Source organism: Ixodes scapularis, unplaced genomic scaffold (genome assembly GCF_016920785.2).
Source record: "Ixodes scapularis isolate PalLabHiFi unplaced genomic scaffold, ASM1692078v2 PGA_scaffold0__279_contigs__length_252992795, whole genome shotgun sequence".
Taxonomy (NCBI): domain Eukaryota; kingdom Metazoa; phylum Arthropoda; class Arachnida; order Ixodida; family Ixodidae; genus Ixodes; species Ixodes scapularis.
Window position 1 is genome coordinate 104,513,196 of NW_024609835.1, and position 21,134 is coordinate 104,534,329.

At 44.9% G+C, this 21,134-nt stretch overlaps 1 protein-coding gene across 2 annotated transcripts; it reads right to left on the reverse strand.

The window, feature by feature from the left end:
- Nucleotides 1-1,414: 1,414 nt before the first annotated feature.
- On the reverse strand, nucleotides 1,415-21,059 carry LOC115329240. 2 transcript variants are annotated; one of them, XM_029990777.4, is made up of 6 exons: nucleotides 20,815-21,059; nucleotides 19,864-19,998; nucleotides 19,050-19,196; nucleotides 14,868-14,979; nucleotides 10,438-10,585; nucleotides 1,415-6,565 (listed from the first exon to the last, which is right to left on the reverse strand). In XM_029990777.4, exons 1-6 carry the CDS (start codon nucleotides 20,873-20,875, stop codon nucleotides 6,476-6,478), a joined length of 693 nt encoding a protein of 230 aa, XP_029846637.1. In that variant the 5' UTR covers nucleotides 20,876-21,059; the 3' UTR covers nucleotides 1,415-6,475. The 2 variants fall into 2 exon arrangements, with proteins under 2 accessions (XP_029846637.1, XP_040074277.1); XM_040218343.3 differs by lacking the exon at nucleotides 20,815-21,059 and having other exon boundaries at nucleotides 19,864-20,805.
- Nucleotides 21,060-21,134: the final 75 nt, after the last annotated feature.

Sequence of the window (21,134 nt, forward strand, 5' to 3'; positions counted from 1 at the left end):
ATTATAGTTTTAACATCATTTCAGTGGGATACTGCTCGATTTACTTTTATACCATCAAAAGCAACCTTTCCCAGGAGCAAGTCCATCAAAAGGCATGTTTCAAAAGTGGCTGCTAAAATGTGGCTTCAGAAAGGCTCGAGATACACCTAAGCACTTCTTACAAGTTGTGAATGCAAAAGCATGCACGCCGCTCTTTGCTCCCTTCTTTCGTCGACGGTCGAGAGCACGCGCTGTCCTAAGCGCGCTGACCTTGGGTGTGGAGCGGTGGAGCCGCTGCCTTGCAGACACGCAGCGCCATGGGGTGGCGGTCGTTGAAACCGACATGCAGCAGCCAATGGGAGCCTCTCCAACGCACGCCAACCAATGGGACTGAAGCCGAAATTCATCAGCTTTACTCCGCTCTTTTGGGATCGGGGAAACTAGGTGCTGTTGTCTAGGCTTTTCGCGTGGTTTCATAGCTGGGAGCTGGCTTCACTTGGAGAAAGGATTTAAGGTCCCATTTGGCACGGTTTCAAGGCTGATGACGTTGGCTCGCTCCATGGGACCAGTTAATGCTTTTGCATTAAAAGGATAGTTCTCACAATGCTTCTGTTGCAGTGTGGCACTCTCAAATATCTAAACAGCTAGTAGTTGAAAATTTTAAGTACTAATCAAACTGTCTGGTGTACAATGCATGTTAAAGGGATACTGAATTGAAACTTAAAATATACCTCTCATGTTCAGAAATAAGTGAATCATGATCAACTCTACTAATGACAATTGAACGCCTTACATTTTGAACGGATGGCTACATTTTTCGTTCCAAAAGACAGATCCCAGCGAGCGCTCCAAGATCAACCATAAGAGAGCACAATGCATGCTGGGAGACGCGACGTCAACTGGCCCAGCACAGGCAAAGCTGCTTGGGGGCTGGCATGGTTACGAGTTCCGCTACTTCGTGTCGTCATCGCATTACAACCTGGCCGTTTTAGCTTCCCCTCCTCGCAGGACTCAGTAGGCCGGGAGAGAAAGGAAATCCGGTTTGACACTGCTAGCACGCGTGCAGCTCGCTGCCATATTTCCGCATAGCAGCACTGCTTTTAAGTTCAGTGACGCAACGACATTTGGTTTATTCCTTTTAAATAATGTTTTGGTGCCTTGTCGAGCAAAACTTTGTGTCTCCGCAGTGTGGCTAGAACGTGGTTGACATTTAGACAATACAATAAGCGCTAGAATTTTGTTGCAGTATCCCTTCATCGAGTAATTTTATAAAAACAAAGGCAGTTTTTTTTTTATTTGAACAGGCCAACACTTTAATCTTACGATAGTATTAGAAGTCGAGCAAACCAGAATTAAGTATGGTACGAATGTGCTCCAAAATCACTCTGACCAATTACATTGCTGAAGTCTCAAGCAATAAGAACAATAAATCATCAAAGTTTGAGCAAAGTGTTATGTGCAATCGAGTTTATTGATCTTTGGGTAAGTTCACTATATGTACAAACGTACAGGTTCTTATACAGGGAATAGAAAAATACTCCAAGCTTAATAAAAGCAAGCACATGTAGCTTTCAGCTACCAAGTGCTAGATGGCCAACTGGTCCCTTGAGCAGAAAGCATTGGCAAGCCAAACTGCGCCCCTTAGCACGTTTTTGTAGTCCTGTTGGACACTTCTGTGTGGATGGAGAAGTGTACACCTCTCCATTCATGCAGTAACTCTAGGATGTAGAGCTCTGGAGAGGAGGGACCTGTGCAGTACTGAAGTTGTGCGTGGAGCAGACTGCCTGGTATTTCTCAAGAGCATACCACAATAGCTGCAGCTCCAATTGTTGAGCGATGCCAAGACATGAGATTCTTGCACAATCAATGAACTTGGAACAATAATTGCCTATTATTTTACCTAATTAGCTGTTCAGTCCTCGCTATATGTACATACATTCACATTGCACAAGGGCAGCACTAGGCACTGCAGCAAAAATTGTGCTCGCCAACTTATTTCCACTGTCAGCAGGGCAATGCTAGGAACTGCGACTGTCTAAAATGAACAACCAGGTTTCAACGTTTGTGTAAACCGAGGGCAAACCGACTGAGGTAAGCAGTGAGAACAAAGGCACTAGTCCGTCCCTTAGCTGTGCAACAAAGGGGGAAAAAAAGGTGATAAATGTGACCATAGACATGATCAGAGCTTTCTCATGCCAATATACAACAAAAAAGAGATTGTTTGACACTTCAGGAAGGGAGGCAGAAGAGCGGAAAACAGATGGCAAGGTTAGCCTCGGTGTGGATCTTAATCGCCAAAGCTGTGCGCACACTAGAAGAGTAATATATAATGAGCAGAACACAAACATGTTCTGACAATGCACCGCACTAAATACAAGGCAGCATCAGCATGGTATCTTAAGAACTCACACATGCATTAGCATACAATGAGTGTCCCAATTTTGTTCACCATATTTCAAATTTTTTACAAAGTTGCAACCCACTCTGCCATGTGCTTTATGTAAACTGCTAGATCTAGGGACCTGCATTAGAGGGCAAGAAAATGGCAACATGACATTTTCACTTCCAGAAACAGTCACACTTTTGGCATCTACATACGGTAGGTCGAAGTGAAGCATATGAACATTGCCGTGGCAAGGGGTCTTACACAAGCTAGCCATGACTAACGTACCTTTTTTGTGAAGTGTCACAATAGAAAATCTGTAATAGTATACAAATTCTGGAATGCTGCCCTTTTTGAAGGCCTTGAACAAGAGAGGGCACAATCTAGTCAGAAACAGTTCATAGTACAATGAGGTGCACGGAATGTAAATCACAAACAAAAATTCATCATGTTGTGCAGTGGCACATCACAATTGCAAACAAATTTCATACTTCTCACAAATCCTGTCGTACAATCACATCAAAATGTAAAACAATGATTGGAACATTAATAGCATTAAAAAAAGAAGTCTGCCAAATATTGTCAATACTTATAGGAAAAGAACAAGGCATGCATTTCAACGACAAAATAGGGCATGCCCTTGTCAGCAAATAAATCATTCTCATCTAATTGCGAGCTGTGGGAATGCTGCATATCCAGAATTTGGTACCCAACGAACATGTAGAATGCGGCTACACACATTTAGAGGGGTTAGGACATTTCATGTTCATCAATGTTTACCTCTATTTTAGTTCGAGAAGCCATTATGAGGACACAAGAAAACTGAGTTTCAGTAAAAGTAAGAGTCCCACAGAGTGAGGCAATCATAAAATCTTACAAGTCGGTGGCTTGATGCAGAGACATTTTTGTTTGCACAAGGAGGAAGCCTTAGTTTAGACTGTCAACAATAATTTTGAAGTAAATGATTCCCTTGGATTTATATTACTAACTACATTGGACATTTTTTTGTTTTTTCTTGTTTGCAGGTTTACTGGTATGGGCCTTCGGCCTTTCTGCTCTTCTCCCAAGCCAAATAAATGAAATGAAAAATGAAATGACATGAGGGCATCAGTGCGGTGCGGTATGCACTGAACCAGTTACCCAAAACTAACTACTTAACCTTTTAGATATCTGCCTTAAACGGTTTATCCCAACCAGGTTTGCAGCCCCTCGACAGAATAGCCCATAGCAATGGCAATATTTCACAATAAGAAATTCTGCTCCGAGCTAAGAGAAAAATAAATTCCAAAAAACTCGCACCTTCAGATATTGGAGCGTGACGAGTCTTTGCTGTCAGTAAGCGACGTAAATAATATGCCACTGCCAGGCCAGCTTAGGATTCCTCGCCATTAGCTCTTGTGGCGGAAACTAACTTGTTTTCGAGGCAGGACTATCTGCTGTATTAGGCTTGTAAGAAAAGAAACAGCATGGAAGCATTCTTCTTTAGTGATGATTTTCATACCATTTTTTTTAAACATTGGTGTTTGGCATCAGCGTCGAAGTTTTAAGTATGATAAGTCTGCTCGCCATGTAGTCTATATTTAATTTGATATGGGGGGTATCTGACTAAATTGGTGCATCTGGGCTAGCACATTAATGAAAAGATTATTGTTGCGCACGAATGCACTGCAAACACGTCCTATCACTGTTGGGAGATTAGCTGGATTAGTAGTTTGCAATGTTCTTGGCTGGAGACCATGGCTCGTGCCGAAAATATGGAAGTCCACATTTTTCAAATTATCCCAGACTGATCAGGCAGCACCACTGTCCGCAAATTCGACATAAAACTTTTTGCAGTAAAGGCAGTGCACAACATGCATGGCACTGGAAGATTTGGCTTACACATATACACTTGCTTGAAAAATACTACCCAAACTTATAATAAAAAAAAAAAAATTGTAGATTGCAAATTGGATGCCGGTATGAATACAGAAAATCTTGTGGATGGAGATACCAAAATGACCTTTTGCCAGAGGTCTACTTATCCAGAAGTACAGTACCCATACAGTGGTGGTAGTAACTTGCAACAACGTTGCAGGTGATAACTCCAATCACCTTTTAAAGATCTTCTGCCCATAACCTTGCACAAAAGATGGTAGCTGAACGAACAATAAAAAACTGGCAGTGACCTTTATCTCCAAAGTTCTATGATGCACAAAATGCATTTAAGGGGTTATAGTCTAAATCTGTTAAGAACAAATGAAACAATCATTTTGGGGAGTGAAAAACCTACCTTTTAACTATTTCCCTGCTAAATTTAGTGGGGCAACTGACTGGGTGCATGGGTCATGGGCTGTCAATTTTCCCGTTAAATTTAGCAGGGAAACTGAAGGTGTTTAGGTCATGCGACGCAAATTTTATCGCAAAATTTAATGTGGAGACTGAATTGGTATATAGGTCCTGTGACGTTCTGTCACGTGATGTAAATTTCCCCAATAAATTTAGCAGGAATTGCACAAATGAATGGACGGACAAAACTTTGCGATTGGGGGGTGTCATCAAAAAACATTTTATGCTTTGATACCGAGCATACACTCATGTGAAAATGCCCAAGCTTTGCTTCTCCGAAAATTCTGAATTAGCGAAGTATATAACACAGTACATAGGCTTAACTCAAAAACCTGCCCATACCTGCATTTTGTCACAGTTATTTCATGAGATTGAATGGACCCTTGCTTAGTTTTTTGTAGTATTCAGCAACATACTCAACATGACTGTTACCTGTCACCACATGCTGCCCCTTTCCCTGCAAAGTGCAGCAAAACACATGAGGATGCCATCAAACCTTTGGATGTTGTTCGGCAACATTAAGTCTTGAAAGTCTAGTACTCTGGCGGTTTTCAAATGGGGTTCCGTGGACCCACTGAAGTCAGCGAAGGAACTCTTTGGGTCTGGGAAGCCATTACCTCAACCCTCAATCTCTCCCACCTCACCCTCCTCTCTTTTCTAGAAAACAAAAATTGTTCTTTGTTTACCCTGGTTAGGAGATCCAAGGTACTGCTCGTTATAAAAGGTACAACAGTTACAGTCTATCCATCCATCCATTCATTTTTTTTTTTTTTATTGATGCTTCTCACTTCTGTCTCTGAGAGTAGGGGATGCCCTTTTCACACCGCAAGTCTTATTTTATACCCCCCTCCCCCAGTTGGCATGGGATCCCCCATCACTTTGGTCGGTCCCTGATACATCCATGCTTGAAAACCACTGGCCTAATATAACTAATTTACTCCTAAAATGTAACAGATAATTTATGAAATGTACTTTAAGCTTGCCTCACCCCAGGGACGTGCTGTAGTAGTTACCAAAAAGATACAACCTTGCATTTAGACTCTGCAACATTTCTTCCTGTTAGACACACACAATCAATGTCATGAAAAGCATGCAATTCACACACTCGCACACAAAAAAAGCCCTACGTATCAAAATACCACCATGGAACTACATCTGCGCCCTGCAGCGCGTAAAAAAATAAATATGTTCTGCCGTGACTATGATGTGCGAATGCTTACGCGATCATACTCGGCAAGTTATGTCACGAGGCAATGCAGGAACATTCTTGATTACTCAAGCTGCACAATGAAACAGGTGCTTTGTAGAGAAACATATAAAAAAAAACTAGCAGTACAATCCACTCGAGTGACCGTTTGTCAAAAAGGTAGTCGCCAAGTGTGGCACATTACCTGTCTGCAAGTGGTCCTCAATGTCGACGCTAGGCACGACCAAAGCACGAGATTGACGTCCTTATGTGTGCAGACGGACTCTACTTTTCCTTCGCCGGCACCACGTAGCAGGTACCTTCGAGGCTATCCAACCTACTGGTACCTTTCAAATCATGACTGCAGCCATACGTGGCTGAAGGAGAGGACATACCAACCTCTACGCTCTCCCGAGGAGAATGGGGTAGCCTTTCTATTCCTCCTTACACAGCGAGACAATGTCCTTTTCTTCATCTGTGCTTGGTAATCTGCTTTCGGCCACGGTGCCGGGCAGCGGAGTGCTCGGAAGACGGCCTTGCAGACGGCTTGATGCGAGTCTTTGTCACCTTTTCCTCTTTCCATTTGGCTCGTCGGTTGGTCAGACTTTTGTTTCCGAGAGCGGCGCTGCTTGGAAGGTGATTGCCTCGCTGTAAGGCGGTGGAGGATCCTCTTGGGACGAGGACTGCCTCTGCATGGTCGTGAAACAGGAACAAGAAGAATGCTGAAGCAAGAGGATGTCTCATACAACACGGTGGATATACGAAAAAATAGTATGAGTGCAGGCGAGCTGGTGTAAGTCGAACATGATTGTAAACCTGAGACTGGGGCAGAAAGAGAACACTACAGAAGGTAGTAAAAGAGGAGGCAACGTTGAGACGTTGCCTCCTCTTTTACTACCTTCTGTTGTGTTCTCTTTCTGCCCCAGTCTCAGGTTTACAATCATGTTCAAGGTGGATATCCTGTTTGCTTTTGTCTATCACCAACATGATTACATTCATTCCTATTTATTTAGTCTAACGATTTCGTCCAAACGTTGCAACAAAAGAGAGGTGTCTTCGAGCAATGATGGTTTCAACTAAAGCTCGTGCCAATTGCCTGATCATACTGCTCAAGTTTCTATACTCATTGTAACCCCCACCCCCCTACCCCCCTGCCCAAAAAAGAGCAAGTTTTGCACATAATTTACACAGTAGAAAGCAGTTCTTACGAGGAGTGGTTGTGAAAGAAAGAAATTATGCCTTCTTTGTTCGAACCATGCACACGTTGATAAAACATCAAATAACTGATTATAAATGCACATCTAGGTTCACAACATAAAGCAGAAAAGTAGTAATGATCTGCAAGGAGCCAAACCTTTATTGCTACAGTGCTTAAGGCGTAACTGGGTAGAGCAGGGGTTCACAGCCACTGATGTTTCAGGGATCCCATCCGCAAAGGGGGGGAGGGGGGTGACGTCGAACGATTGCGATGACAAGGGTAAATGAAGGAAACCGAATGCATGAAAACCAAATTTGCAGCCCTGAAATGGAGAATAATGAACTTCCTTGCCCAGTGCACACAGTGCCCATGGTTTTGCCCATTTTACTTTGTGGGACAGCCAGCATCAATGAAAAAAAAAAAAAAGGTTTTAGTAATCAGCTTGATCGGGTCTACAAACTCGAAAGAATTTGTAGAGCCTATTCGAAAACCACCAGGGTAGAGTATACCATAAATATAGGGTTCTTGCATGAGAGCATCATGCAACGCTACTGCCAGTTTGTACACCTCACCGGAACCCGCCAAGATCCATGTTGAAGGCATTCGTCACTGTTGCTATGTGCTTTGAAGCCGTGTTCGCTTTGTAGTTTGTCCGGTCACTCGAGGTTTAAATTGGTCAGCTGCGACAGAATTAATTGTTTCAGCCGTAAAAGTCAGCGACAAAATGGAGCTATGGCAAGCGGTACCGGTTTATTTTAGAATTCGGGAATTCATTAGGAATTACGACAAGGCGACGTTTCAGAAATCGGTTAGCCGCCATCATGAAAGGCTCCGACGGATACGCCAGCACAATTTTAACAGAAAAACCTCTTACCAATCAAGGGGTGGTGAATTGCACTTCGTGTTAGGTGAGAATCCTCTTTGCAATTGACTAGGACAAGTAAAGCAGACAAAATTACTTGCGTGACAGTCCCAGTCTTCATCTGTGTAGCCAGTTAAAAAGTTGGAGGACCGGCTACAGTACTGAGAAGTTTTGCACAATATCCTCCAATAATTTCATGTATAAGCAGCGATACTTAATTTCTTGTCAGTCACCATAAATGAATAGCAGACGACGTGTTTTTTGCCATCCCACCGCACTCTTGCAAGGCGTTCAAGTGCAAAGCAAAAGCAACGGCACGCCATGAGTGCATTGAAGTGCCGTCGAGGATGTTAAACTAAAGTGACACTTATTCTGACCCGTGTTCCATTGGCTGCTCGCCATCAAATTGTTTTAGCTTCAAACACGAGCGAGGCAAATGCCAGGGCTCTAAGGCACTACTGCTGCCGCGACAAGACGCTGAGTGCCTCCTACATGGTGCGAAGGCATTGATGGCAGACGACAATGTTGGTTTCGATTTCGAGGCTAACTGGAAGTGATGTCAGGTGCAAGAAGCCTATAGACCGTTCCATTAGGGTCATAGCAGAGACGGTAAAAAGAGAAAAAAATGCCCTCCTCCTCTCACCCACATGTTGTCTGCTCCGCCGAGTGGGTTGTACCTAGCATCCGGCTGGCGTACACACTGTGTTTATAATCGCGTCATTTTGGAAATTTCAAGCGCAGATGCGCAGATATTGGTATGCCAGTTATCGTGTAATACTATGCTAGATAAAAAGACTAACAGGGTCCAGTTGCGCTGTTACCTGTGTGCAAATAAAAAAAAAAGAAATAGGGAAAACTGTGTCAGATTCGCTGGTCTCTCCGGCGAAAAGTAAATCTGGTTGCTGTACCTTTTTTACTATACAAAGTTTGTACTGGTGTAGGCCTTTAGCAACCATGAGTGGAAGTCTGAAATAATTAATAGAAACGTGCTCTCCTGCCGCAATACACGCAGTAGTTGAGGGTAGTACTGCTGGCTGACTCAACTGCTATTTAAGTAACCTAAAAAAGATATGATAGTATCGTTTGCCGAAAGAGAACAACAGAGAGCTCTAGGCTAATTTTGGAGTAGCCATAACTATTCTAAGAACGTGAACCACTTCACAGCGGCAGCCACGAGCGAGAGTTCGATGTTCCGTACAGCCCGCCAATACAGCCCAAAGATGGACAGTGGCAACCTCCCGTTTTTTCGTCTGCTAGCGGAGTCGGGCGCGTGCCCTCTCTCATTTTACCTTGCCGAACCCGCTGAATCTCCCGGATGTATGGAGAGGGCGCTGCTGTCGAACAAAATGGTGTCACCCAGAGAGCGCTAAATGGAAGGGTCTATACGAAAATAAGTTCAACCTGATAAGAATTAGAGCAAGCCCAAATACTGTTTTCTGCAGGTTACATACTAAAGAAAAACTTTCAGCCTTTCCACTCTGGTGAAGAAGGAAGAGCAGCGGAGTTGTAGCTTCTGTTCTCGGCGGTGGCTTTCCAGGCGAGCGATCTGCTCTTCTTTCGCAAGGGAATCTGAAGCGCTCGACGCAGTGCAAGTTTAGGCGATGGCGGCCTCGCGACAATTGCGGAACCATTCGCGCTGCTGCGCACATCGCCACTCGTTCCGTTCCCGCTCTTCTTCCTCCGAAGAAATGTTGCCGCGATCTATGAGCAACGGCGGCAAGCGGACAACCGGCAAACACAACACTCTGGACAGCTACCACCATCTATGAGCGACGTCAGCAACCAGAGTGTTTAGTTGGCAACGGGTGTCGACATTTGTTTGGTACCGGACACGATCCTGGCGAAACTAGCCCTTAACAGCTCTGCTGTAAAAAAACTCAAACACACGACTTGCTGCAAACATTTCCATAGACAGAGGGTTACAAAGAGTCTCTCTCTCCCTGTCAGAAACTCTGCTGTGTACTGCTGTCTCCCACCTCACTGCAGCCCCACCGATACCGCACCAGCAGCATGTCTTTCTGCGGTGCGTTAACCGTCCTCTCCCACCCATGCATCAAGGGTGGTCCCAAAATGGCAACAAACTGTGTCGCAGGAGCCGGTGTGTCGTGATTTTATAGACTGCAATCCTGGCGGCTGCTCGCAGAAATGCCAGAGAGAAAACGCAAGCAGACACGGGGATCGTCGTCGTCATGGCGTCCCATCTTGCATCCGCTTCGATTTCCATCGATTGTCTGGCTGCAGAGTAACCCGCAGCAGAACAGGAATCTGCTGCATCCACTTCTGCACTATTGCCAGGCAACCGCACGTCGCCTTTACAATGTTGTTGGGCAGAAATTGAGGGACTGTTTCCGAGGATGCAGCAAGCCCACCGGTCGGAAACGTGCTCCAGGCACCATACCGTTGGGAACTGGCGTCCCTAGCTCGCAAGAACAAGTCCTGGCTAAGCCGCCGGCCAAAAGCCTGCGTCGACTTCCTACGACCGGAGGTGTGAGCGGGCCCACCTTGAGCGAGACGGCCGCATCGTACGAAGGCAGGGTGTCCGAGCTCCAGGAGGACTCGTGGGTGGGAGCAGAGGCACGCTCCCTGGGCTCCCTGGAGTGGCTTCTGCGGTTGCGGAGGCCGCCCAAGAAGCCTCGACCGTTGCTCGCTCTGCGAAGCGATGAGGCGAGTAACGGTGAATGAAATGCTCCGCGTGCGCTCGGCCGGGCTTTTCGTCAACGAGCGACAGCAGAGGCCTGTTACAATCGCACAAAACCAAACAAGTGTGGGATTTGTTAATCACTCACGGCGTCAATTGTACCGGGCTTGTTGCACTGAGTAGGCGTCGTATTTGATAAACAAACTGAGCATGCATGCGTTTAATGTGCTTGGCTTTGGCGCTGGGAGAGGGAGAGTGCAATGGCGATACCCTCGCCCTTTCGCTGATAAAAGTCGCACTTGAGGCGCGGAGCGTTGGACCAATCGTGATTGTGCCGGGGGTAGGGTGACTGCCTTCCTCATCTTTGGTCGCTCGTTTCCTCGGTGCTCTGAGTTTTTGCATGCGAGATTCGGGCGGCCGAAGCGTATGCTGGAACGAGCAGCAACTGCTCGATGGCATTAAATGCACCCGTGAGACAGAACATTTTCAATGCGTGGGCACAGACGGTCTCACCATGGTTGTTAGGCTGGAATGCATTCGATGTCTGCTGCGAGTAAAGGTGAAGCGGCACATAGAAGAGAATGTTACCGAGCAAAGAATGGACACGCCGGTGCAACCAACTATTTGTACAGAGCGTCCGCGAGAACATGTTTGGTGCTAGCTGTTTTGTGTGTGATCAAGTGTGGTTTACGCGCAACCTGGTGTCTTTGCCGGCAACTTGCCACGGGGTTCTTTAGTTGTCGTACCCGGACAGTGACCCGACTGACTGCCTTCAAGGTGTGTGCTACGTGCATATGCAGTTTCGTACGTAGGCACGTAGCAATCGCAGCATGATGCAAAAAGAAATAAAAAATAATTAAACATCCCATCACCAAAATTTCCACTCAATCACAACGCAATATCACTGAAATGTCGCACCAGCGGACGCTGTCCATTTGCATCACGTCGCTTGATCATGCGCACAATTTTTTTCATGCGCCTGTCATAATTCAGTACTCGTACATGCACCTTAAAATCACAAGCCCTTTTCATACCCGCCAATGATAACTACATATGTCCATAATGTATGGCTTAATATACTGTATTTCCTCGTGCAATATCTTGCGACGTTATTTTGTTCATGTCGAACACTCTTCATGCAATGTTTTGAACCAGAACATAAGAAATGCAACATCAACCTCAGGACAGCTGTATGTTGTCTGCAAAAGAAGCCTCACAGCCTTGCCCTAGCTTAAAAAGAAGTCCACCACTACCCTACACTTAACATATAAGATTACTCTGAAACCCTTAGGTTTCAGAGTAATCTTTTATAGTAACTTTTAGATGTTACACATTACTGTTTAGAAATGTAACCTGTAACTGTAGCCCAACCATTTTTTTCCTCAAGTAATTATAGTTACTTTTCGAGATTTCTTTAGGATTAGAATTAACTGGAATAAGCGCAATCAAACCACTCCTCCTTCCCTCTGAAAGTATGTAGCCGCATTCTACACGTTTGTTGGGTACCAAATTCTGGATATGCAGCATTCTCACAGCTTACAACAGAGCTATATCCATGCATGATGCAAAAGATGCATTCTTTTTCATGCATGTCTTCAACCTTCACGACTGTGGATTTGCATGTGGTCGCAAAGTTTGGGTAATAGAGCTCAGCAAGCTTACTGATGTGAAGTGATGGTCGCAGTTTAAAGCAGTCCCCTCGTTACCGTCCTTTATGTTTTCTAAACCATCACTTCTTGGCCACATGAGCTGTAGGACGACACATCCGCAGTAGCCCAATGGCCAACAAGAGCATGAATTGAAGATCTTAGATGATGAGTATCAATAAAAAAAAGCACGGCAGGCAGTGCAGTGAAGACACTGGCAGCAAAATCCACAAGACGATGATAATACTTTTTTTTTTTTTTAACATCACCGGAATGTTTTGTCTACTGGTGAGTGGCAGTGGTGGAAAAAGGACACCTCAAAGTCAATGAATCTATATAGCCCCAAAGCTTTCCAGCAATGATGTATTTGATTGCACAACACAACATGGCAATTCCATTAAATATGCCAGCTAAATGCTTCTTCAGCAAAGAAAGGAATGTATTTGCTGTCTAAAAAAATTTTTAAAGTGCAGCTACAGCTCTGTTACCACACGAGGTAAACACTAGTAAACCTTATTCCACATAAAAAAACCTGCAGTGTTGGATTTTTCTACTCTGTCCTTAATTTTTGCATTTTTGTCAGGTTAGCATAAAAAGTAATGAAAAGTAATGGCATCACTTTCAGGGAGAGCTATACACCAACTCATGTTTACAAACAAACCAGAGCGCCCCTAGCGGACGCCACCGGCGCCGCGCATGCGTGGTGGATGGTGGGCAAGAAGCCCGCCGTCGCCCATAAACAAACCATTGAATTGCGTTGTTGTCGGTGTCGGTGGGAGTCCCCGTGCTCTTTGTCGCATTGGAATTGTTGATTCTACGTCCTCCTAACAATGTCTGACTACTTGAGCGGCTTCAGCAAAACTAACGAGGCAAAACTTTGCGTGAATAATGTGACGTGCGGCGATTCATTTCACGTGGACGACGCAGAATGGGCGCTAAAGCCTGAATCCAACGATGAGATTCCGCTTGCTATTTTCAGTCGCAACGTCGCTCGGACTGCAAAAGCGTGGACCGTAGCTGAGATGGTGGACGTCGATACTGAAAACAGCAAGTAGAATCGGGCATACAAGTTGGTGATGGCCACTGGTAACAATGATCAACATCTTCTTGTATCTGTTTACACTTAGCCTACTCACCCCAACCAACCTTCCAAAGTGTTTTGTTCTTATCGCAATTACCGGGTCAACGTTTGGTTTACGGGCCGCTGTCGTTTGAACGAGCCGACGACAAAAAGCAGTCAAGTTTGGAAGAGCAGACGACAGTTCGAACGGATGCGCAATGGAGTGCGGGCAAGAAGCACCGCGTCCCGCGACAACAAACCATTCGAATGTCACGTTGTCGGCGTCTGTGTGAGTCTGCATACTCTTTTTCACGTTGGAATTGTTGATTCTACGTCCTCATCGCAATGTCTTACCACTTTAATCGCCTGAGCGAAATTATCAAGGCTCGTTATGCCGCTAAACTTTCCGTAAATAGTTTGACGTGCGGCGATTCATTCGCATGAACGCCGCAGAATGGACGCCAAAAACCACGATGAGATTCTTCTAGCTATTTTCGGTTGCGACGTCGCTCTTGCTGCAAAAGTGTTGAACGTAACGGCGATGATCGACGTCAATACTGAAAATCGGAAGCGGGAACAGACCAAGCGTAACAAGTCGGTGATGGTCACCGGTACCAATGATCAACATCTTGTATCTGCTGTTTAAACCAAGCATACTTAAGTCTTTTGAGGCCTGCGATTACTTCTTATTGCAATCACCGGGTCAAAGTTTGGTCGACGGGCCGCTTTTGTTTGATCGAGCAGACGACAAAAAGCAGACAAGTTTGAAAGAGCAGACAAAAGTTTGAACGACCAGGCGGCCGTGTGAATTTGAAGACGCACCGAACCCGTGGGTGGTCCGGACAACTTGGCGGTTTTCTCTCGTTCATGTTGGAACAAAGCAAATACATCTGGCGACCACAAAGTGTTGCCCTCACACGCAATCGTAGTTCGACAGCGTCTGGTTTGCCCCTTTCACAGCTACTATCCACGTCCTCGGACGAACGGAGGGGACACAAACACATGAAAACTGATCTTCAAACCTTTCCAGACTCTCTTGGTAATGCCCCCATCACAGCATTTTGACGAGAAGGCAGGTTTTTTGTCTCGTTTCTTCCAAAGGAACACAGGAATGCATGTCTGGCACGGCGACTTCTGCCCACCGCCCCAGACCGGAAGTGTGTCCAGCGTGCCACCACCGCGACGTGACGTAGGAGAGTTGAGTTGGTGTATAGCTTAAATGCATTACTGTTTCGCTTTGTTAACTGTAACTAAGTAGCTCTTCCTGAAACTAAGTTTAAATGCAACAAATTACTTTTCAAAAGTAACTTGCCCAAGAACTTCCTTTGTAAACCTGTAAATGTTCTAGAAAACCGAATATGTATTTCGCTTGCACATAGCCTGTAGTACTCCCCTTGAAAAAGGATGAACACTCCCTACCAAACCTTTCCTGAATGCCCTCTTGGACTAGCTCCCGAGATTTATTTATATTTATATAATACAGCACTGAGAGCCATCAATAGGCCAAGCCACGAGTGGGCACAAATTGCAAAAAAACATATTGTAATAACACACAGTCGGACATTAAAACAGGGCTACCGTTCTCACCGGTTGCAGAGACGCCACAGTGCGAGGAAGCAGCAGAGCATGCTTGAAAGTGCCACCGACACCCCCACCGCCATTGGAAGCAGGATGTCATGCGATGTGCGATTCTCTTCAACTGCAATGCAACAACAGCGTCAGGGCAGCGGGTCACCCACCACGCTCGTTTTTTTGACCAGTCTCATTTCTACCCCGATGGGAATGTCAAAACAAAACACCAAGGGGCGCGAAGCTGGCAGAAGAATGTAAAGAGGGAGCTTCTGGTAAACCTCAGAACGGCGTGCCGACATTTCGCTGGGAGACCTCGCTACTTCCTGAAGAAGCTATGTCTCCTAGTGAAATGTCGGCACGCCGTTCTTGGGTTTACCCGAGCTCCCTTTCACATACCCTGAGGGAATGTGAAAGAATGCTAACAAAGAAGGAATATGACTCCCTTGTAAATTTCTTTTACTAAGATTGGTGCAACTACCCCGAAAAGAAGGGCACATCTTTTAAATATTGTGAGTTGTCATATCATAACTCCCTCAATGGAATTCACTGATAAAACTGCCCAGCATCACAAACAATTTTTGTTAGAGCAGTTGTTTCATCTCCAGCGATCAAAGATTTGTGCATGGTCGACTGAAAATATGGCACATGTTCTTTTGGTGGTTTCCTTTCTGGCAGTCAGCTGCAAACTGTGTTTAGAGGTTCATCCAGTGTAACCGAAATGGACACACAGAGCCCAGCATTGGGCTCTGTGTGTTATGAGGATTCAGCGAACGTCTGTTCTTGTTCCTAACTGATTCTACTGGACCTATAGTCGGTGACAGGTCAAGAACGAAGTGGAAGCTCCTCCCACCCCTTTCCCCTTCAGCAGAGCGCACGGTGGAGAGGAGGTCGACTCGTCTTTACCGTTCGCACTACTTAAAGGGACACTGACACCCCCCAAAATATTTTTTTTTCATATTCTGCCAGGCGATTTATTATGGTGTCAGAATACTATCCAATTAATATTTTGCCACAGAGTCACATATCTTTTTAATAAAGCCAAAAAACGCAACTGCTCAAAACCGAAACCCCTGCACCGCACGGAGAAGCGGAGAAGAGAGTGAGTGGCGGATGTCACGTGGCTACACCCAGCCGAACGTGCAATTTTTTTCTTTCTTCTTTCTAAGCGCGCAGCAGACGAAATGTATTGCGGGATCCATTCGCCGTGCGATTCCTCTGCAGTTATCTTTTTTTCGCTCGCTCTTTTGTACTTCAAGATGAGTTTTTTTGTACATTTAAATGTTGCCAATTAGTAGTGAGTGCCTGTGGTGAATTCCTATGATTGACTCCAAAAAGAATACTCCCAAAATGTTGGGTGAAGAGCTGCCTCACATGTCCTGCATCTGAAAGTGGCATTGTGCGGCAGAGGTGTCAAAAATGGAATCCCATACCATTTAGTTCAGCAATGTATCGTCCACAACAATTGTTTTTTTCAGTGATAATTGTAAAAAAAAAAAATTTAAACATAGCAAAATGTTTGGAAAAAAAAATGGTACATCCACACTCGGGATTGAACCCGTGCCCGCGGCGTGTGAAGCGGACGTCTTTCCACTGAGCTACAGGGAGAACTCCTGGTCCGTAGTAATGCAGCCGATCAACTGTATGTCAGAAAGTTTGCTGCCGATTTCGCTCCAGTACATGCACTCCCGGCTTGAAGTCGGGCAGCATCACGCATTGGCCAGATTCGCACCTAGTAAAGAAACCGCATGCGCGCGTATTCAACTCAAAGTATGCACTTTGTGCTTGACGTTTGAGCGAGCGACGTCTTCAGCCACGAGAAGGGACAACGGCTTCGCGACGTCTTCGTGCAATCGGCTTGCTGGTCGGGCGTGTCGTACGGGATGAATATCAATTCTTTTATCAGTCCAAAATTTCTCTTTCAAAGGAAGACAGAATTCGCCGGTACCGTAAACGACAGTTCTGAAGTACAGGTCCTACACCCGTCGTCCGTTACCACTTGCGAGTCCCACGAAACGCGAAATGACGCCATGTTGAGAATTATGCAGTGAACGCACAGAATGCTTCCAATTGTTCGTGCAACTTTTTTTTTTTTTTTTTTTCAATCAACATATTTGCAGCTTTTTGGAAACCACAAAACATGGGTTTCATTTTTTTTTTTTTTTTTTTCTTATTTTTAGTATTGACTATATGCCTTCAATGACCCACGACTTTGATTGAATTTGGTGGTCGTGTCTAAACCTTAGAAAACGGCCCGTGACCACGATAGAGTGAGCACGACTCAAACCGGCCAGTTCTCGATCGGAGGTTTTCGGGCAGAAAGAAACCGAATTTCGAGCCGCAAATTCTGTTCCGAGTAGTTGGGCTCTCATATGTCATGTACAATTAAAAACCTCGGCGAGCATAAATACCCTGTCAGTGTCCCTTTAAGTGGAAAGGGGTGGGAGGAGCTTCCACTTGTTCTTGACTTGTCACCGACTATAAGCATTCTAAAAATCTGAAAACTACAATCACGCACATTAATCTCCCTAGCAAAAACGTGATGAAAGGTCGGGACACACCACTTCCTGAGCGGATTTTTCCACTCAAGGAAGGTCTTTCAAAGGAAAAATCTTTTCTTTTATTTTTTAAAAGAAAAGCAGACTCTTTTATACCTTCTTTCCTTCAAAGGCTCTTCACCCTTTTCACTGCGATGCATCCGCGGTGCAATGGCACATCAGCCAAATCCACATCGCCTATTGGATCAGAGCCTACCTCACCAGCACCGCGATCATAAACATTAATTTCATGGCGAATGCGTCTAAAAAGTTTTGTTAAAGAATATTCTGGTCCACAATAGCGATGCGACGGAAATTGCCGGATTTTATATTGTTTGGAACGATACGCCATCTATCATATGGTAAACGAAGCAAGAAAGAGATCAGACTACGCCTGCGCATAGCCGCCTGTCTGCTGAAAACATGGCGTCGTCGGTGGTGGTGATCGACGTGGTGGAAGCTCATCGTTCTGCACAGAGCGCTATCCTTGACTAACTTCTCGTCCCGTGTCGCCGTCATAACCCAGCACGTCCTAGAAGAAAACATCCACCTACTCGTGCAGTGATGTTGTGGCAGCACCCTCAAGACAGCACAAACGCTCGTGCCGTCGTCTTTGTTTACTTTGGCTACAGTGGTGCTTTCTTAGCATTTGTGTCCTCGAACATCGCCCAGATTTCTTATTTTGCGCATTCCATGCATGGGATCAAGTTCAAGATATTACTGGTGCGTACTTTATTTAAAGGCGTGTATGAAGGATGCGAATTTTGACATATTTTCATCACCCAAAAAAAGTGATTAGTGTTTGCATTCCTTGAACGATCACAACGTCTATGTGATTACTAAATCATATTTCTACATTGCTATTTCTCTGCTAAGATTACACTGTCTTTCGCAATCGTAGAAAAGGTGTGTGGTGAGATTTGTACCATCAGTAAAGTTGTGATCGTCTAAGACGGCGTACTGCACCTTTTCCTATTCTTTTTTTGTATCCACTTTGCCCTGCGAGCCTAGCCTGACCAAATAAAAGTTAATAAAGCTTAAGCCTATAGAAAACTCTGTACATTTTCTACTACACACGTGAGTGGCAGTGCGAACCCTTCTTTTTAGAGATAACACCGAAACGGCCGACTGCGGCGGAGAAGCGGCTGCCGTGCTGACGACCTGCTGCGCTTCGTACCGGCGTATGGGACGAGTCCCATGCTGTTGCTGTAGTGCAAAATATCTAATTGAATTTCACTCAGCAGCGACGTGTCCATGACTATCGACATTATGAGAGGCACCAATTTAGAAAATATGTTGGTGGCATCGGCGCCAACAACCCTGTGGTAAAACCTAGCAGCCCACCGCCAGCTCGTCGATAGCGCTCACATTCTCCTGCTGCCGAGAAAACTTCCGGTTCCGGTGACAGAGCATGTCTTGATCGTCAAAATTACGCCGCGGCTTGTTTTGCAGTGAGTTGAAGAAAGAAAAACTCAATATTTCAATAATTTTTCGTCTAGAAGTTAATAAAACGAAACGAAAACGGATGCCTGATTAGCAATCAGTGAACATTGAAGGTTTAATGTAAAAGTTATTTGGCAAATGTAAAAAGGTCATTTCATGGTCCCTTTAAGCATTTTTATGGCTTCTTCTCAAATGAAGGGTGGAAAGGGTGGAGGCTTACTTGGTTCACACTCCTGACGGTCCGCATCGAAAATAAAACCGTCGTGGCACTCGCAGCGGCTCTGTGAGGAAGTGAGCGAGCAGTACATGTTCTTGTCGTGCATGGCGCATTCCTTTGTATCCGTGCAGTATTCTAGGTGGCGCCGATCTAACAGGAATAGACGGCAAAGGTGACAACATGATGATAAGGCCCTCAAAAAATAAATGCAGAGAAAAAAAAAAAAGAATCCCATCAACATAAGGAAAAAATAGCACCTGCCTTGCTCTCAAGACTTCCTCCCGTCCATTTTGTACACTTTTTTCCATTACGTTGATAAATCACCAACTACGCCAGCAATCCACTATTTTACGAGAATACTATGTTCGAGCCAGATGAAGCAGAAACAGACATGCACGTGTTTGACAGAAGGCAAAGAAATATGACAGGCAATGTAGAGCTACCAGATGAATCATCCTTTCTTGCGGGACAGTGTGCTATCTCCTTTATCTCCTTGACAGAAGTTGAAAGGAGTTGTACACTGTGCCCACAGGAAGAAGCAGCTGTCTGTTAAAAGTTGTTTATATCTGTTATTTTTCTACGTCCACTGTCAGCTTCGTCACATTCTTTCAATAAAGATGTTTAACCGTATCCGCGAGAAAATCTGCAAAAAGCGGAAGGGAATAATACAGACGAGATGCAAGAAGTGCGCCATGTCTCGTTCAAAATAAACCCGCAGGCGTTTTTTTTCTTCTTCTTTTTTTACATTTGCTTTACGTTGTTTTTGTATGACTAGCGTTGTTGCTAGTCCTTGTAAGATATATGCGAGCCTTCTCACCTTTTGCACACTTGTTGTCTGATATTTGGATGGGATAATCAGGGTTGCACCTACAAATGTTGTCATTATCACAAGAGGCATGCCTTACGAAGCATATTCTCGCGAAGTTACATTTCTTTCCTATGTGCGATGAACCTGCAAAAAAGATGCGATTAAAAAAGAAAAGCATAGGTGTTACGAAACGAACAAACATTTGCATTGCGACGAACTTCAGAAGCATCACGAATATTCAAAGAAAAAGCTTCGCCTACTGGAGAACGGTAAACAAATGACGCAAAAACGGGTTATCTCCTCTTTGGTACAGTAGGCGAGCCATGTAAGGGGGGAAAAAAATTCATCATTTTCAGTTTTGGACGTTTTTTGAGAGCGCAAACATAGCGTTATAAAGGTGCGTAAAGAGCCCCCGGCTCAGCAACACTTCCTTTGACTTCCTTACTCTCAAAACTCTGACTGACTGACTGATGCCCGCGGTGTACTTCAACTGTTCCCAAGCCGTTGCCAATAGCGTATCTATTTTTTTGGGGGGTTAGCATTTTTATTGGCTTACTTTATTGCCCACGTCCAGCAGAGGTCATCTTCTCTTTATTTAACTGTCACCAATCAGAAAAACGATCGACACGAAAAATTCGATCGCTATATTAATCGTTTTTGAAGTTACATAACAATCGCAGTCATGTCCTGTACACCCGTGTTCGAGCCGCGACCACTTTAGGACTGTGTTCAAACATCGACGGAGTCGCTCGGTGAATAACAAGCAGTTCCTTATCACCATAATCTCCCTATCACTTCCCGTCCGCCCGATTAAAATGCGCTGTTGCTCCTTCAAACATCGCATGCCGCGGCTGGTGTAAGTATGTAAACAAGAAAGTGCGATTGCTCCCGCCGAGAAAAAAGTTCGCAGGGGCAATCGACGCCAGGATCGGAACCGCGTAAAGCTCTCGCCGTACTCACTATGTCCCAGGAGCAGAAATAACGTAAGCAGGCCGTAAAAACGTCCACAACATTCGTACATCTCGTCATGAAGGATGTGCACAAAATAACTATTATTGCGCAACCGCGCAAAATAAAAATGACGGGCAAACACAAGAAAATGACGTCACTCTCGCGGCAACGCTAGTGCTACCTGGGGGACATGACTGACGTTGGGAGCTAAAGATTAAACTTTTTAAGTGCTTTGTTCCCAAGAACTCAACTGATATTCTTTTTCAATTTTAGTAAACAAAAGTGGCGGTAGAAATAGTTTTGTTAATAACTCGTGCTGAAAAATTTTG

Coding starts and splice junctions, on each gene's coding strand:
- LOC115329240 (XM_040218343.3), bottom strand. CDS start 20,083: ATGCTTCTGAAGTTCGTCGCAATGCAAATGTTTGTTCGTTTCGTAACA. Junction 19,197..19,863: donor AGACAACAAGTGTGCAAAAG/GTGAGAAGGCTC, acceptor TATTCCTGTTAG/ATCGGCGCCACCTAGAATAC. Junction 10,586..14,867: donor CTGTGGCGTCTCTGCAACCG/GTGAGAACGGTA, acceptor ATCGCTTCGCAG/AGCGAGCAACGGTCGAGGCT.